At 45.8% G+C, this 18,272-nt stretch overlaps 1 protein-coding gene across 6 annotated transcripts in view; it reads right to left on the bottom strand.

Annotated features, from left to right (window-relative positions):
- The window catches only part of LOC125553236 (vacuolar-sorting receptor 1-like), a 28,371-nt gene extending 10,437 nt beyond the window's left edge, over positions 1-17,934 (bottom strand). The window contains exons 1-9 of one of the 6 annotated variants that reach the window (XM_048717061.1): positions 17,424-17,933; positions 12,825-13,358; positions 10,235-10,927; positions 9,886-9,974; positions 9,678-9,747; positions 9,514-9,597; positions 9,161-9,237; positions 8,985-9,066; positions 146-989 (exon numbers count right to left, since the gene is read on the bottom strand). In XM_048717061.1, the coding sequence (XP_048573018.1) occupies positions 946-989; positions 8,985-9,066; positions 9,161-9,237; positions 9,514-9,597; positions 9,678-9,747; positions 9,886-9,974; positions 10,235-10,927; positions 12,825-13,358; positions 17,424-17,733 (1,983 nt within the window). In that variant the 5' untranslated portion in view covers positions 17,734-17,933 and the 3' untranslated portion in view covers positions 146-945. Of the gene's footprint in view, positions 1-145; positions 990-8,984; positions 9,067-9,160; positions 9,238-9,513; positions 9,598-9,677; positions 9,752-9,885; positions 9,975-10,234; positions 10,928-12,824; positions 13,359-17,423 lie in introns of those variants that run through there. The other 5 variants (XR_007304000.1, XR_007304006.1, XM_048717056.1 and 2 more) reach the window with 5 other exon arrangements.
- Positions 17,935-18,272: the final 338 nt, after the last annotated feature.

Raw genomic sequence — 18,272 nt, forward strand, 5'->3', positions numbered from 1 at the left:
GTGCTTACTGCCCTGCTAACCAGCAAATGATTAGTACTCCCTCCGTTCCAAATTATTCGTCGCAGAAGTGGATGTATCTAGAACTAAAATACATCTAGATACATCCATTTCTATGACGAGTAATTCGGAACGGAGGGAGTAGAAGACTGTAGGAATATATCGTATTTCCATGAAATAATACTATATGATTTGGGTTTCATAAACTGGGAGTTGGACAGTTAGCTAGAGGTGCACAATTGCATGCACCTAACCCACCAAGGCGCCAGTTTTTTTATATCTTCGGGTCTTAATAGGCATATTATGTCACCTTCAAGCATGGCCATCGCCATACAAATTTATAAGACCTTAACTGAATAAAATGAAGCTAGCAAGTAGACTTAGAGCAACTCTAGCAGACCCCGCATCTGTCCGGCTCGCAAAACGTGTTTGCAGTTCGCGGAAAAACGCCTTTGCGGGCCGAAGCGGATGGCCGCAGTTGCAAACCCCGCATAATGGACCCGTAAAAAGGTATATTCACGGAATATGCTTTTTTACGGGTCGGCTTTGCGGGGTCTGATCTGGCGTAACTCCTCCCGGCCCGAAAAAACTAAATTTGCATCTTAATTTGATCTAGCATAATGCATTTCTTTGCTTTTTCGACAACATTGGATACATAGACATCACCAAATCTTTGCTAGAATAGCAAGACCAAAGAAAACAAGAACCACAAGTATGCATTTTAGAAGATTTCCAACTTCCATAACTGCTCCCACAAGTTGGACTAATATCTTCTCCATGCATTCATTGTTTATCTACGGATTCTTGATTTTGCATTCTTCTTTCTTCATCTTTGGTTCGAAAGAAGTAGACGTTGCTTCCCCTCTAGTTGCACATGCAGCCGCATCATTGCCTTCGATTCTACTAAGGAGTGCACCAACATCTATTAAGTTTCTTTCTATCAATAAATCAATGTATTCGCCTTCCCAAAACCAAAATGAGCATCCATCTTCCTACACAAAAGAATGAGCATGTTCAAAGAAATGAGCTATCGCAATTGAACTAAAGAGCTATCAAAATAAACTACCGCAAGTGCACGTACCCCATCGTTTTCACATTTGAAGAACACCCATCCGGGGTGCTTCGGCGTGCCCGAGGTTAGCCACAGCACTATCCGCGTGCAGTCGTCACACTGTATGAGCGGCATCGGCGAGCCACAAAGCCGATGTGCGAGCGCCGAGCCCGGTGGACGGCCGGACGAATCCATGCCCGCAAACCGTCGGCGGCGGCGGGAGGACGAACACGTACCTGCATGCGGCGATGCGCCCTTGCCGGGGCTGCGGGAGATGCTCCCCGACCACTCCATCGCTTGGCGCAGCCACCGGCGGCCGGAGAAGCCAAATCCGGCGGCCCGCGATGAAGTTTCGCATATCCGCAAATCCGGCGGCCCGCCGGCGCAGGGGGGGGAGGGGAGGCCTCGTGCGTGTGGCGGCCTTTCCGGCGTGCTCCTGCCGGCTGCTTCGCCGGAATCTTGGGCGGCGGCCCAACGGCGGCACGAGGGGGGAGGGGAGGTGGTTGGTGGGGAAAGCGCGGGTTGAAATGTCCCCCCACCAACCGCTTCCCGCTTATATGCAGGGCACCGTAGCGGCAAGGGGAAAACCCGCGAATACGCGGGTTGGGGCCGAGATTTTGCCGCGCCCCTCAAATATTTTTTCGGGCCGGGGCGGGATGCGGGGTCTGATCGGGCAGTTTTTTCCACCCCGGCCCGCATTTTGGCGGTTATTTTGCAGGTCGGGGCGGGATGCAGGGTCTGCTAGAGTTGCTCTTAGAAGTTAGAGACGGTCGGTCACAACTCACAACAGCAATCCATAGAAGAGTTTATGTAATGTAATGAGATGAAATCCCGATCCTACACAAGGCCCTGAAATCTGTCGCGTTGCTAGTGCCATGGATGGTTTGGAAGCACAGGAACAGCTGCGTCTTCGACAATGCAACACCATCCTTCAACACGCTATTAGATAGAATTAAGGACGAGGCCCGCTCTTGGGCTGCAGCCGGGGCACCTGGCCTCCGCCTTGTGCTGCCACAAACCTGGGACGTGCATTAAGCCGGATGTAACCGACGATTGTAACTGAACTTCTCCCATTTCAATGAAAAGAAGCGCAAAGGTCTTTTGCGTTTTCTCAAAATAAGAGTGAAAAAGAAGCAGGGTGCATCGTATGTGATTGTTGTTGTGGAAGGTAGCTAGGGGAGTGCTAGGGGTGACGCACGGTAAGAAGCAAGAACCCAAAGACACGTGGTGGTGGTGGAATGAAGATGTCCAAAAGGCTATCAAAGAGGAGTGCTACAAGAGTTGGCACCATGATAGAAGCACCAGCAATGTGGAGAAATACAAAGAGGCAAAGAAGAAAGCAAAGCAAGCTATGAGTGAAGCAAGGGGGTTAGCCTATGATGAGCTCTACCGGCGACTAGACACAAAGGAGAAAAGGACGTTTACAAGCTAGCGAAAATCATGAAGGAGGACAAGGGACCTCAACCAAGTCCAATGCATCAAGGATGAGGCAAATCGACTCCTAGTGAAAGATGGGGAGATCAAGAACAGGTGGAGAAAATACTTTGACAGGTTGTTCTATGTGGGGAATGAGAACACTATGCCTGAGCTAGATGACTCCTTTGATGAGAACATGATGCGAAGCATCCCAAGGTCATCCCTATGGACCTACCTACATCTCCTACGACACCACTTGGACCAATGACAAGAGCCCGAGTAAAGGCTATCGAAGATAAGTGAACTCGCTCCTCCCCGGACTTCCACTTCCTACATATGAGACATGGCTACTACCTCATGCGGAGACCCTATGTGTGATCAGGTACCCGGAGGAAGGCCACGGAGCAGCTACATCCAACGGACAAGACGACGAGGACACCAAGTGCCAAGGACAAGAAGAGGAGCTGCCACTAAAGCTACAGCCACCGGACGACCGGTCGGGACCGGACGTCCTGCACCTGAAACCCCAGCCTGCCCAGGCCCCAGCCAACGCAAGCTACAGCGAGCGGACGGCCGAACGACCGGCGTCACCACACCCGAGCCGAAACAGCGGATGTCCGACGCCACCGGACGACCGGCCATCTCCGAAAATCCGGTGCCACCTCAACCGAGCCAAAACGAGCGGAAGTCCGGCGACTACCGAATGTCCGGACGCCCACGAGCCACCGGACAATCGTAACCCACCGGACATTCGGTACCTGTCTGCGCACAGTTTCGGGCCCGAGGCCCATGTACCCCTTCACTTCACCCCCATTTGCACTAAGACTATAAATAGACCTCCTCCTCCTCCTCCTAGTTAGGGTTAGCGTTGTGTTAGCTCATATGTGAGATAGAGCTTCGCTCATCCATCCGGATCTACTCCATCGTGAGGGACCGTCACCTCTTCGGAGAAGATCCACTTGGATTCAAGACCCCTAACGGGAAGACCTCAAGACCTCCTCACGGAGAAGAACCAGTTACCTATGTATCGTCCTTTGTTGGATTCGGATCGTGTATCTCTTTGTGTTTCGAGGATCTAGCATATGTGTGACCTAATCTCGTTGGTTTGAGTGTTTCCCTTGTGTTTCCTTTCGTGTTTCCCCCTTGTGTTCTTCGTGTTCCTCGTTGGGATCCGCTCCTTTCATGAAAGATCGGTCGTATAGGGTTCCACCCTACATCAGAACAATAATAGACGGTTCGTTTTGAGGATCCAAGAGCTCAAGGCTAATGAGGCCCTAACAAGATGGAAGGAGGAAAGGCCTTGGGACCAGAAGGTATTTCTATTGAGATGTTGAGGTTCCTTGTGAAAATGGCAGTAGTATGGCTAACTATGCTATTCAACCATATTTTTCAAACAAGATGCCCAAAGAGTGGAGGAAGAGTACACAAGTACTACCTTCATGAATAAAAGAGATATTCAAATTTGTACTAATTACCAAGGAATTAAGCTTATGAGTCATACTATGAAGCTTTGGGAGAGTGATTGGGCATCATTTAAGAGAGACGGATGTCATGAATAAACAATTTGGTTTTATGCCCAGAAGATCGACTATAGAAGCGAGTTTTCTGCCACATTAGCTCATGGAAAGTGATAGGGAGCAGAAGAAGGATCTTCATACCATTTTCATCGACTTGGAGAAGGCATATGACAAGATACCAAGGACGGTCATGTGGGCACTAGAGAAACATAAAGTCCCGACAAAGTACATTACCCTCATGAAGGATATGTATGATAATGTTGTGACAAGTAATCGGACAGGTGATAGTGAGGCCGATGCCTTCCCAAATACTAAAGGACTACATCAAGGATTACACTTGGGCCCATACATTTTTGCCTTAGTGATGGACGAGGTCAGAGAGGATATACAAGGAGATATGCCCTAGTGTATGGTTCTTACCGATGAAGTGGTAATAGTTGGCGAGGCTAGGTTGGGTGTCAATATGAAATTCGAATTGTGGAGACAAGACTTGCAGAGTCCAAGGGCTTAGTAGAACCAAACCGAGTATATGAGGTGTGACTTTAGTGGTGTTAGGTGCGAGGAGGGAGATATTAGTTTAGAGGGGCATATAGTGACTAAGAGGGGGGCCTTCCGATACTTGAGATCACTTCTACAAAGTAAAGGTGGTATCGATGAGGATGTTACTCATAGAATCAAAGCAGGGTGGATGAAGTCGCGGCAAGCATCTGGCATCCTCTATGACAAGAAGGTCCCACAAAAGCCCAAAGGTAAGTTCTATAGGACGCCAATCAAACTTGCGATGATATATGGAGTCGAGTTTTGGCCTACTAAGAGACAACACATCCAACAAATGAGTGTCACTAGGATACACATGCTAATGTGGATGTCGGCCATACACCGATTGAAGAGAAGCTTGTCCACCGACTAGGCCTGGGCATTCGGTCTAGCTAAGCCGATCGGTTAGGTTCCTCGGGCTATTGAGAAATACGGTTATCAAATATTCATGAACGATCAGTCATTTGAGAAACTGCTAACCAAGGCTTCGGTCAACCAAAAAGTCACTTCGGTCCTCGGTTTAACTCAAACGGAACCGGTTCTCTGAAAATCTGAGCTATGGAAGAAAGATAGGAAGGGAAAAATGTATCGTACAGGCAAGAACACCTTGTATGTCCTAATGAACTACTTATGGGGACGTGAATCCATTAAAAAGCAATCCCAACGGGATGGTGACGGAGATAGGTAAAGAAAAGAAGATGCAGTCTCCCAAGGAGACACAAGAGACACGAAGGAAAGAGATAAGGCGTTGGGCGCCGATTTCCGGGCGGCCGAGGCGCCTCCACTACCGGCGTTGGCTGCAGCGCTCACTGCTGGCCAAGGATGAGACGAAGGAAGGAAAGAGAAAAGGCGTTGGGCGCCGGTTGCCGGGTGGCCGAGGCGCCTCCACTGCTTGCACTGGCTGCAGCGTTCACTATCGGCCAAGGATGAGACCAGGAGTCTAGGAGATAAACACCTGTGATGGCTACGTTGGAAATGGAGAATCGGAAGTTGTCCTCGCGTGGGGGGGGGGGCGCTGTTGTTGCTGTCGAGCAGCAAGGGTGGGTTGTGCCTGTGCGTTCTTTTGATAAGACAACATGGAAATCAGCAATCCATGTACCAGAACCTCAATTTACTTTCATTCACTTTGTTTTGTTAAGCTTCATGCACTAGCCAATGCAACCAAAAGTCCAAACTGATGGAAAGGACTAGGCAATCCACATATACACTTCAACACCCCCTCTCGCGTGTGACGACGGAAGTCAACACGTATATAGACTCAAAGGTATGGCGAAAGCTAGGACTTGAACTCAAGACCTTAGCTTCGATACCATGTTAAGCTTCATGCACTAGCCAACGTAGCCAAAAGTTGTTGTGTTGTTGTTGGCCAGCAGTGTACCAAAACCTCTTGTTGTCCGAACTGATGGAAGGGCTAGGCAATCCACATACACACTTCAACAGCTTGTACTCTCTTTTTGGGGGCATTCTGACAGGTTCTATAGGGTTTCATCTCTAGCATACCCAACTTTCTTCGGACAAGAGGTTTTGTGTTGTTGTTGTTGTTGCTGTTGGTGCTGTTGTTGTTGTTGCTGTTGTATTTTACGTCTGCTTGTTGACTTCACAAGTTGCAAGGGTTCTTCATTATCTTGTTCATACAATAATTATGTCATGGATGGTAAGGAGTTCCCAATTATTTGTTGTTTAATGGCACTTGATCGATTTGTGCATTTTCTTCAAGTGTTTTCAGCGGAGCCCAGAGCCGGCGGTATCAAATAGGCGCCCAGGCTGTGATAGTAAAGATAGTCCGGTTGGTAAAGCAACTAGCGAAGACGTCTAATTAAAAGGTTGCAACGTCTAGCAAACATAAAATGTTGGCCAAACTGAACTTATTTCAATTATGAAACTCCTATTGCCATATGGATTGCACTCTTGATTTCCTGAACCTCTTCCGCACTTCCATAACTGCAGACTGTGGAGCTCTACTGTCTCGGCACACCATTGGCATCTCTCGCTTATCGACAGCAAGAGTCCTACAGGCTTGCAATAACTCCTTGTCATTATCAAAGTTCTCCATCACGCCTCCTTTAGTATTTTGTGATGTCCCCCGATACGAGCTCATAACATATACAAACAGAATGACCATGACAATATACCAGCATGGTTTCATAGCCCACAGTGGTTTACATGCTTCTTAATGCTTTAAGAGACACACTAGCATACATATAAATAACTACTCCCTCTGTCCCAAAATTCTTGTCTTAGATTTGTCTAGATACGGATGTACCTAATACTAAAACATGACTTGATACATCCGTATTTAGACAAATCTAAGACAAGAATTTTGGGACAAAGGGAGTATATTGTAGCGAACTGAGTGTAGCTCAGATGGTTAGGTCTGTAGCTCAGATGGTTAGGTCCCTTGTGGTGGAACCAACCCATCAGCATTCAAGTCCTAGACTTCGCAGTGGTGGTCGCAGTTTCCTGGATTTATTTCAGGCTTCCGACGATGTGCCTTCAGTGGGAGGAGACGTTCCCGTCGACTATGAAGGCATCTATGGCGACTTTGTCAATCTCAAGCTGATGGGTCGGCTCAGTCTCTCGAAGGTGCTCATAGGGGTAGGGTGTGCGTGCGTTCATAGGGGTGAGTGTGTGTGCATATGTATGAGCGTCTGCGTCTGTACTGTGCTAAAAAAAACTATGTTGTACATGTATTTCTTCAAGAATGGGGGGAGGGGGTGTTCAAACTTGTAGTAATTATAGTGGAATTAAGCTATAGGAGAGCCATTGAGCACCGCTTAAGAAGAATGACAAGCGTCACAAACATTGGTTTGGTTTCATGCCCGGTAGGTCGACCATGAAAGCTATCTTCTAGGTAACTTATGGAGATGTAGGGAGCAAAACAAGGACCTGCATATGGTATTCATTGATTTGGAGAAGGCCTATGATAAGATATTGTGGAATACCATGTGGTGGGCCTTGGAGAAACACAAAGTCCCAACAAAGTACATTAACCTCATCAAGGACATGTACGATAATGTTGTCACAAGTATTTAAACAAGTGATGGCGACAACTTTCAAATTAAAATAGGACTTCACCAAGGGTCAGCTTTGAGCCCTTATCTTTTTGCTTTGCCGATTGATGAGGTCACAAGGGATATACAAGGAGATATCTCATGGTGTATGCTCTTTGCGGACGATGTCGTGCTAGTCGAGGATAATCGGACGGGGATTAATAGAAAGTTAAAGAGTTGTGAAGCAGACTTTGGAATCGAAAGGTACTAAAGTTGCACCATGTAGTAATAGAGTTGCACCATATAGCACCAAATTTGGCATCAAAAATATTCCATCGAAACATACTCATGCGGGATGTAGTTTTAAAGATCTCATCGCGAGGATTCCAACGGTGAAAACGGATCTGAATTCCGACGCACGGTTTGAAAGATATGGATTTTAAAAAAAATGAAAACCCGAACAAATGCACGTACACATTCATCAGACATGGAATTGAAATGTGTTGTCAGTATGTGCCATGTCAGATGAATAAAGACAAATTTGGACCATGTGACTGCATGCATGCGTGTGTGAGGCGGCCGCTTGCTTCTCCCAAATCCTGCGCATGCACGATTAAGAATTTGGGTTTGATATTGGGGTCAATGCTGCAAAAGGATGGTGATATCCATGAAGATGTGAGCCATCGAATCAAAGCTGGATAGATGAAGTGGCGCCAAGCTTCTGGCGTACCCTGTGACAAGAGAGAGCCACAGAGGCTAAAATGCAGGTTCTATAGGACATTGATTCAACCTGTGATGTTGTATGGCATAGAATGCTGGCCAACTAAATGGCGACATGTTCAATAGTTAGGAGTAGCAGAGATGTGCATGCTGAGATGGATGTGTGACCACACAAGAAAGGATCGGGTCCAAAATGATGATATATATGGCTGGGGTAGCACTAATTGAAGAGAAGCTTGTCCAGCATCGTCAGAGATGGTTTAGGCATATACAACACAGGCCTCCAGAAGTGTCCGTGCAAAGCGGAAGGATAAAGCATGTTGATGATGTCAAGAGAGGTCAGGATAGACCAAACTTGACACGGGAGGAGTTTGTTAAGAGACTTGAAGGACTGGAATATCACCAAATAACTAGCCATGGACATTTGTGCATGCAAGTTAGCTATCCAGGTGCGCGAACCATAACTAGGTTTCGAGATCTTATGGGTTTCAATTCTAGCCTATCCCAACTTGTTTGGGATTGAAAGGATTTGTTGTTGTATACATGTATTTCTTACACAATTTAACTTCAGTATATAGCAAGTTTTAACAACAGAACTTACTAGCCAACAAAATGTTGATCAATCATGGTTTCACTACTAGCCACTTACTGACGCAAGCAGTGTTAAAAAGGAACTGTAAATTGCAAACTGGAAGATAATTGTTTCAACAGTCATTCATGTATAGAAGTTGCAAAGATAGCCAGAAAGAATATTACGTTCACAGTTGCTGTAGCCATCTCCTTTAAATTGCACGCCATTGAATGTGGGGCATTCACACACTCTGCCACGAAAAGTGTCCTGGACAAGTATTGATCACAGCAAATTAAGAAAACCAGAGAATGTTTAAGAACATAAGACTGATGTCCAGTGAAAATCATCAACCTATACATACCCTACAAGCTGTTACATTAGCAGCGTTGTCTTGCCAGCAACCTCCATTATCGCTCAGACACTCGTTTGTTTCCATGTCTGTTAAAACAACTCAGGATTAGCACTCGATATTTTAATAACAGTTTTGCTAAAGCACATCTAGATGTGCCATAAGTATTGCACATCTAAGTCCTATATCATTGATCTTATGCGGAGATTCGTGTGAGTATTTTCTTTTTTTCCTTTTTCTTTTTCTTTCTACACTTGCTTGTGTCACTTAGATGTGCAATAACTAGGGCACATCTAGATGTGCCCTAGACAAACCCTTTTAATATACACAGGTACATAAGGAAAGGTGTAATGTCTTGTCCTTACCATCACTCAGACAAACATTTGGCTCAGTAGTTTCCTCAAAGCCAGCACAAATAGCTTTGAGGACAGCTTTCCTTCCTAGCTTTCCTGTTCTTTTCAAGACTAAAATCAGCTAGAGCAGGTGCAATTTGGTTACATCCTTACATTAGATCTTGTGGAACATTTACCTCGATATTGTCGATTGTTCACAACAAGAGTAGGCAATATGGTAACATCTCCTCTTGACCCTTTCCCAATCTATCTAACATCATAGATCATATTAAAACCCCAGGATACAAAAGTGTATTTAAGTTGATAAATTGAATTGATAATAGTCTACAGTGTTTCAGTTTTACTTATAAATTTCACTTGACTAATTCTATAAGGTCGGTTCACCTGAGAGTCCTGCTCCATTTTTAGTAAAGGGTGGTCAGAATCATCATTTGAATCTCCCATGCACTTATCAATCTTCTTCACTTCCAAACCTGTTGAAGTGTAAAATGAATATTACCTTCATGCTTAAATTAGTGATGCCACTTTAACTATCAGCAAGGTCTCCGATGTCATACAATGCCATTTCTACAGATTATGTACATACGCATGTGAATTCAAATGCATACGAACTTATGTACATTTCTTAAAAACATGAATGTGTTATGTTAATTGTAATAAAACAAGCACAATTAATTACAATGAACATGTTTATTGCTGAGTGAAGGTAAGTCTCAGAAAGAAAAGAGCCAACCTAGTGATTTAATGACTGTTTCTGCGCACTTTTTGTTATACTTCTTCTCCTTCATTGGGCACCTTATGTGAAAATCAGTCACATAATCCCACCAGATCCATGGTTTTTTTATCTCATTTGCAACATTAAACACACAAAGCTGTCTCAAGTTCTCTACAACAACATCTTTTCCATCATAGCCAGTACTAAAATCTTGTTCTGGATCAGGTGCACAATACCTTCCATGGTTTATACACTGGGACTTGCATTGTTTGCTGACAACAAATGCTTGAGGGCAATACCAAGTAATATAATGGGGTGTGAACTGACTATAACCACCTTTTTCAAGTAACTGCGCAGCTCCCTTAAATTCCTTCAGAAAATGCATAAGCATATCACATTTAGGCCCACATTCATCATTGCTATTTGTCCACAACTCATACTCAACTCGGTTATCAGGATGTGGGACAGCCTCCCTCCAATCAAGATTCACGTTTACCATTTCACCATCTTTAACAGCCTTCTTCAATTGTTCTCCAAATTTCTTATCAATTAAAGCAGAAGGAATGGATATGTTCTGTATATATTTTGCAGCCTCATCATCTTCCTGAAGTAAGTCCATTGTTATCAGTGGCTCATCCTTGTCATCAACTACAAGCACTGCTGAGGCACCAGCATATTGTGCATTCCAGACCTTCTTAGCAAACAAGCAATCTGGATAACATACATGGAGAAAACAACATTAGCCTTTTCTTTAAGTTGCTTAAGTGGCTAAACAAGATGAATACTCCCTTTTCAGTTTAGGGCATCTCCAATAGTTTGTACATAAGCATGTATGTATAGACATCCACATCATCAACCAACATTACAACATATTCTACTCCAATAGCTTGTATGTAACACTAACCCATACTTATATATTCTATATTATTTCTGTTCTTTCATGTTATAGTCTTCTCTCAACTTTTGCCTTGGCTTGCCTGTAGCTATGGTCATGAAGTTATACCAACAATGAACCAACTCTCTCCTAACTATTACTTCCCTCCATATAGGATTTAGCTGATGTGGCAAAAGCTAACTAACGATGACAAGACATTGTTGGAGATGCCCTAGAACCATCTCAGAAATCACTGTAACCAAGAAGGATCTAATAAAGTGGTGGGCCACGTATTAATGCAGCATGGCCACTTCTCTCCTTCATAAACTGTCAAGATGGGAATGCGCCGGGTCGACCCGCTGGGTCACTGACGTGACCCAAAATGTCAAGGCCAATGGGCCAAGTGGGTTGGCCTTAAATTATACATGGGTCAGTGGAGCCGGCACCGTGCGACCCAATGGATCAGATGGGTCAACCCAGTCAATTCGCTATGCACTAGTTGCTGCTGGCCGCCCCCGAGCGTCTCTGCCGCCGGCCGCCCCGAGCATCTCTGCCGCCGCCAGCGTTCCTCCCGCTCCGGATTCTGCACAGGTGAGACAACTATAGCTTCAGTGTAGATTTTGTAGTAGTTTCAAGTGTTGGTTCTGCAGTAGTCCCGGTGCGTATATGTGTAGGAGTTTTTGACTCTTGTAGACTGCAGACATGGAATATTTAGGTTGACCTGTAGGAGTTCAGTAGTAGTCGGGAATATTTCAGTGTTGGAGTTTGGGTTGTCCTGTGCATACGTGACAATTTTTGTCAATCTTGATCTTCAAAGTAGGCTAAAATATTCTTCTGTTCATAAATATGACAGTGTCTTCGGGGCAACAATTTGCTGAACTTTTGGGTCGGCCTCATGTACCCAACGGGTCAGTGAGGCCACAAATTTCTGATGAAATAGGTCGACCCGTGGCCTCATATATTGACCTTGGGGCCACTGGGCCAGGTCCGGGTCGGCCCATTTCCATCTTGAACAAACTGGTTGGTTCCACATCCAGGCTCTCCTGCCTGCGCAGTGAGAGGGTCAAAGGCTCATGTATCTTTCCCCTTTTGCCTCTAACTTACCCCATCGTGAGGGAGACTAGAAATACTCTTCCACCACCTCCTCTCTAGGGTTAGCTTAGAATAGAACTTTTTCCGGTAGAACTTAGCTCCACCTACCTCCCCTTGTGGGAACAAGGCCACCTCCCGGTGAAGACTCCGAGAAGTACAAGATTGTTAGCCTGAGCTGTGAGTGCTCGGGGCCGAACTACGAGTACTCAGGGCGCTGTAAGCAGCTAGAAAAGGAGTTATGGACTAGCGAGAGAGACACTTGATTTCTGCTGAGAGGAAGCTATATTATATTGCTAGCTCTTGGGTTATATTTATAGTACAAAGGGAGGGTCGGATCCTGATGTCTAAACCGACTATGTAGCTGCTAGTACATGCAAAACTACATGTCTAGATGCATTCACTTCCTTACTAACTAAGAAGGCTCTAGCCGACATGACTATTGCTTCCTAGCTACTCCCTCCGTTCCAAAATAGATGACCCAACTTTATACTAACTTTGTACTAAAGTTAGTACAAAGTTGAGTCATCTATTTTGGAACGAAGGGAGTAAGTAATATCTAAGTCCGCTATCTGCAGACAGTGGTGGAGCCCACAATCTCCCCCTCAACCCTGTCGGAGGGGCTTGATGTCAGACGATCCTGACCTTGCCGCGCAGGTCCTGGAAGCGTACACGACCAAGAGGCTTTGTCAGAATGTCCGCCTTTTGCTCGCTGGTTCCAATGAACTCCACAGCCACCATGCCCTTCTCGACACACAGTCCCGTATGAAGTGGTAGCATCAATGTGCTTGCTGTGGTCGTGAAGTACCGGATTTTTGCACAGCGAGATGGCGGACTTGTTGTCAACGTAGAGGATCGCAGGGGCAGCATCTCGCTTTAGTAGCTCGCCGAGAAGACAAGCCAACCAGATCCCTTGGCACGCCGCTGTCGCCGCTGCAATGTACACGGCTTCACACGAAGAGGTGGCGACGACCTTCTGCTTATGTGATTTCCAGCTCATTGGACTGCTCCCGAGAGAAAACAGCACGCCTGAGGTGCTTTCTGGAGTCCACGTCACCGGCGTGGTCCGAGTCACTGTAGCCGACAAAGGTCTCGCCGTCTCCACGGTGATACACGCATCCTGTTGAGGGTACTTCTGCCAAAGAGAAACCAGCAAGAAAGACAACACACCACCTTCCCCTGTTGATGGACAGAACAGTGTTAATATGGGCACCCCTCTGAATAACCTTCCTATGATTGCACCTTGTCAGCCCTATATCCTTAATACAATACACCAGTGAGAAATGCTAGGTTGTAGGACAGTCAGGGCAGGGAACTGAACCTGGATGAAACTCCAAATCTTCCTTACAGACATCCCAATTATGGTAGCCATCAAGGACAAACCAAAACAAACCTGAACAACAGAACTTGCAGCCTCAGCAACAGCAAGTTGCAGTTCAGACTGTTCAGGTGCATGAGCAGTTTCAAGAAGAGCAGGTGGACTGGGAACAAGCCAGACATGCTAGTAGGCAAAGGGCACAACCACAGCAAGACCCCAGAAGAGCTCCTGGTGCTTTTAAACCTACTAAAGTAAATATTCCTGTGTACAAGCTATGGAGCAATACTTTGAAAATGCTAGAATTCCATTGGACCAGACAACTGAAGTTGCAATTACTTATTTCACTGCTGATGCAGTGCATTGGTGGAGAGGAACTGGTTATACTGCTCATGCAGTGCAATGACACGGGTTGTGCAGGTTTTTAGGAGACAAATTCTCTGAATTTTCAGTCTATGAAAATGTCAAGACATTGCATGCCCTAGCGGAAATCTCATATGCGGCTCAATATATAAAGCAATTTGAGACCCAAATGAATATCATGAAAGGGACAATCCAGCAATACCCAATGAGTATTTCATGAACAGTTTCATTGCTGGTTTAAAGGATTGCATACAAGGCCACTTGCAATGCCACAAGCCCACTGACATACAAAATGCAATGTGGTTAGCAAGAAGATTGGAACACCCCTAACAGGTGCAAAGGCCATCCTTTCTTTACCAACAACCGAGTGCCAAAAGACAGGTAGCATTTGATGCAAATGAATTACCAACACCTGCTGTTGCAACACCTGCTGCAATTATACAGCAAGCAAGAATTAAAGGAATTTGCAAGAAATGCTTTCCTGGACATAAAAAAGTTTGCAAGTATTCCCAGCAAGCACAAATTCATGTTTTATAAGCTCAATTCCCTAAAGATGCTGATATTATTCATCTGACAGATTATGAGGAAGAAACTGAGGAAGGAACACCTGGGAACAATGAACAGGGACTGCAAATCTCAATGCATGCTCTAATGGGAATCAAGGCCAAGAAATGTATTTTCTGTAGCTGTGAAAAATGGGAAAGCAACAACCATGGCCCTAATAGATAGTGGGAGTACTGCCACATTTATCGCCCCACAATCTGCTGAATTAGCAGCATGTCCTTTGACATCAACTACCAAAGTCAGATTTATGGTAGCTAATGGACAAAAATAATGGTCTGAATTTATTTCACGTCAGTGTCCTTATGAAATTCAGTAAGAAAAGTTTTGCTTAGGTTTCAGAGTATTAAGCTTACAAGGCTATGATGTAATCTTGGAGCTGACTGGATATATGACCATAGTCCAGTGCAATTAGAATCAAAGAACATGCAGATTAAAGCTACTCTTGCTGATGACAGGATTGTTCCATGATTAGAGCTTGCCATTGTCAAAAGACATTCGGCAAGCATGTGAATAAACTGATCCAACAGTCAGTTTGTGGAATAGTGCTCCTCATCCAACTTGCCCTGGAACAGGCAACTAAAAACCCTGAACTACCTGAAGCAATTAAGGTTGTACTACTGGAACTTGCTGATATATTTCAGGAACCAAATGAGCTACATCCCAAAAGAGCTTTTGATCATAATATATCATTACTACCAAAAATGCCAAGATCATTAACCAGAGAGCATATATACTTCCTCATCATCAGAAAATATCATGGAAAGTAAAAGGGCAGCCCGGTGCACGTAGCTCCCACTTGCGCAGGGTCCGGGGAAGGGTCTGACCACTTTGGGTCTTCTGTACGCAGCCTTTCCCTGCATTTCTGCAAGAGGCTGTTTCCAGGACTCGGACCCATGACCTCATGGTCACAAGGCAACAGCTTTACCGCTGCGCCAAGGCTCCCCTTCAGAAAATATCATGGAAAGTATTGTTGCTAATTTGCTCAAGAAAGTTGTTATCTGAGAAAGTGCCAACCCTTATTCCTCTCCTGCTTTATTAGTAAGGAAAAAGGAGTGCACTTGGAGATTATGCAATGACTAGGAAATTATATGCTCAGACTGTTTAAAGCAAATATCGTATTCCAATTGTTGAGGGTCTACTGGATGAATTACATGGTTTTACCATTTTCCCCAAGACCAGATAAGCATGCAAGGAGAGGTAGCAACACAATGGTCACTTTGAGTATTTAGTTATGACATTTGGTTTAACTAATGTTCCTGCTACTTTCAAAACTCATGAACTATGTCTTATCTCCTGTTTTGAGGCAATTTATGCTAGTCATTTTTTATGACATCCATTTCCAACAATTTCATCATCTTACATGACAACAAAATGTCCCTACCAATTTATAGAAGTGTGCCACAACATGCACTTATTCACAACCAATTGTATATATCAGTCAATACTCTTTGTGTCGCACACCAAATGCCCACAAAACTGAATTCGTTATTATCTACAGTATGGCGATTCGGCCCGCAATGTTGTATGGCGCTGAGTGTTGGCCAACTAAAAGGCAACATGTTCAACAGTTAGGTGTGGCGGAGATGCGCATGTTGAGATGGATGTGTGGCCACACAAGGAAGAACCGGGCCCGGAATGATGATATACGAGATAGAGTTGGGGTGGCACCGATTGAAGAGAAGCTTGTCCAACATCATCTAAGATGGTTTGGGCATATTTAGCGCAGGCCTCCAGAAGCTCCAGTGCATAGTGGATGGCTAAAGCGTGCTGATAATGTCAAGAGTGCTCGTGGTAGACCGAACTTGACATGGGAGGAGTCCATAAAGAGAGATCTAAATGACTGGAGTATCACCAATGAACTAGCCATGGACAGGGGTGCGTGAAATCTTGCTATCCATGTGCCAGAACCATGAGTTGGTTGCGAGGTTCTTATGGGTTTCAGCTCTAGCCTACCCCAACTTGTTTGTTGTATGGCGATTTTAGCCGAAAAGGCCACTCTAGCAGAGTCGCCATCGGGCCCCTGATCGCCATTATTTATGGAGGGGACTCCATATGGAGCCTGCAAGCCTCCATATTTGGAGGTTGTGGGGCTCCGGTTTGGAGGTTGCTCCATCCGCCAACTGCTCGCATGGGAGGGCAGTTTCACCTCCCTCATCAGCCTACTGTGCGGCCCATCTCCTCTCCCTGCCAATTAATGGCGGTCACCCGCGTGCCAACTGCCCGCGGCCATTCCCACCACATTTTTCTGCTGCCTTTTTCCTGCAGCGCGCCACGTTTTGCTGCCGCCCGCGCCTACAAAATGGCCATCGCCATGTCCGAATAGCTCATATTGCCGCCACCCATAGCCTTTACTTCCCTCCGTTCCGCCCGCAGCCTCCACTTCCCTTCCCGTGGCCGGACTGGGTGCCACTCTCAAAGGAGGAGAGGCGTCCGCTCTCATCGCCAAGGAAGAGGAGGAGAGGGATCAACAGCATTGTTCAAAATTATGCTAACCATTAGGTGGGATATCCATGTGGATGTTTGCCTTAATGCTCAGTATAATTTCGAGCATTGTCGACAGAATCGAGTCGCCGCCGCCGAAATCATCCTCACCCTCACCGTCGTGCTCGTGGCCGTGATCGTGATCTGCGACCATGATCGTGCCATGGGCGTCGCCGGCCTGTTGATGATGTCAGTGAAGCAAAATAGAAGCTTACAAATTGGACAATAAGTATGTGGTCAATGACATATGGGTCTCATATGTACCAAAATTACGAAGGCTGGGATATGGCTGGCTCTGACTTTGCACGGCGCATGTTCAGCCTCCAAAAGTATAATGTGTGGTGTGTGCAATACAGCGACTGCAAATATGATGACTCTGCTAGAGTTGCTCTAAAGCAGCTCACACTGCCGAGTCCTGCAAATATCAGCGGATCCACCAGAACCGCAAGCGAACCACATAACATCGCAAAACTGCGGAGCAACGGTGACAGAGATTAAAATCAGGAGAAGGCATCACTCACTTCCGCGGTCTATGAGAAGGAAGCTGGGGAGCGCTCCAGGCTTGGTGCGGAAGAGGTGCTCCTTCCTGCCGCTGTTGAAGGCCTCGCAGGCGTCTGAGTTGCCCTTGGGATAGACGACGGCACCAGCCATGCTCCCGCCGTACTGCGGGATGCCGAAGTTGCCTATGGCGCTATCGTGCCGCCCCCGCAGAGCTGTCGGCGACGTGACCATCAGGCTGTTCTTCTCCACCACAAACCGCGCCTCCAGCTCCACCGCCGCCGCGAACGCCAGCAGCAGCAGCAGCAGCCACCTAAACCCTAGCCCCCACATCGCGCTCGTGTTCAACTGCTGTGGTGGCGGCGGGGAGCGAGGGGACGAGAGTTCAGATCAGAAGCGGAACTGGACTGCCGAGATTATTGGGGCGATTTGCCGGTTTCTCTGTCTCTCTCGTGTCCACGGCTCGCGTGTTGAAGTGCGATTGAGATTGGTGTGTGACGCTGTCAACTGACTTCGTTGAAGAAGGTTCGTGGACCAGGTGCATCGAGCAGCTGTATATCGTATAAATCTGTCCCGCAAAATCCTGCAAAATTGTTAGTCTTTTCCAGTGCTTCACGGTTTACAGATGCTAAAAATGTCACATAGGCAAAAAAATAATGTGACAAAGCAACTAAAGAAGAAAAGGAACATTATGGTGATCCTGAAAGGAAACGGTGCTAAGCACATGGACCTATGCAAAATGACTATCCATCAATACATGAAAGAATTTAATTGTTAAACAATTCAATAAGGGAAACTTAGTTACAAAACCAAAAACACATATGCATTGGGAGACTACTTATAAGTGCATCAAGTGCCCCTTTGGTGGTTAT

The sequence above is a fragment of the Triticum urartu genome, chromosome 1 (assembly GCF_003073215.2).
Source record: "Triticum urartu cultivar G1812 chromosome 1, Tu2.1, whole genome shotgun sequence".
Classification (NCBI taxonomy): domain Eukaryota; kingdom Viridiplantae; phylum Streptophyta; class Magnoliopsida; order Poales; family Poaceae; genus Triticum; species Triticum urartu.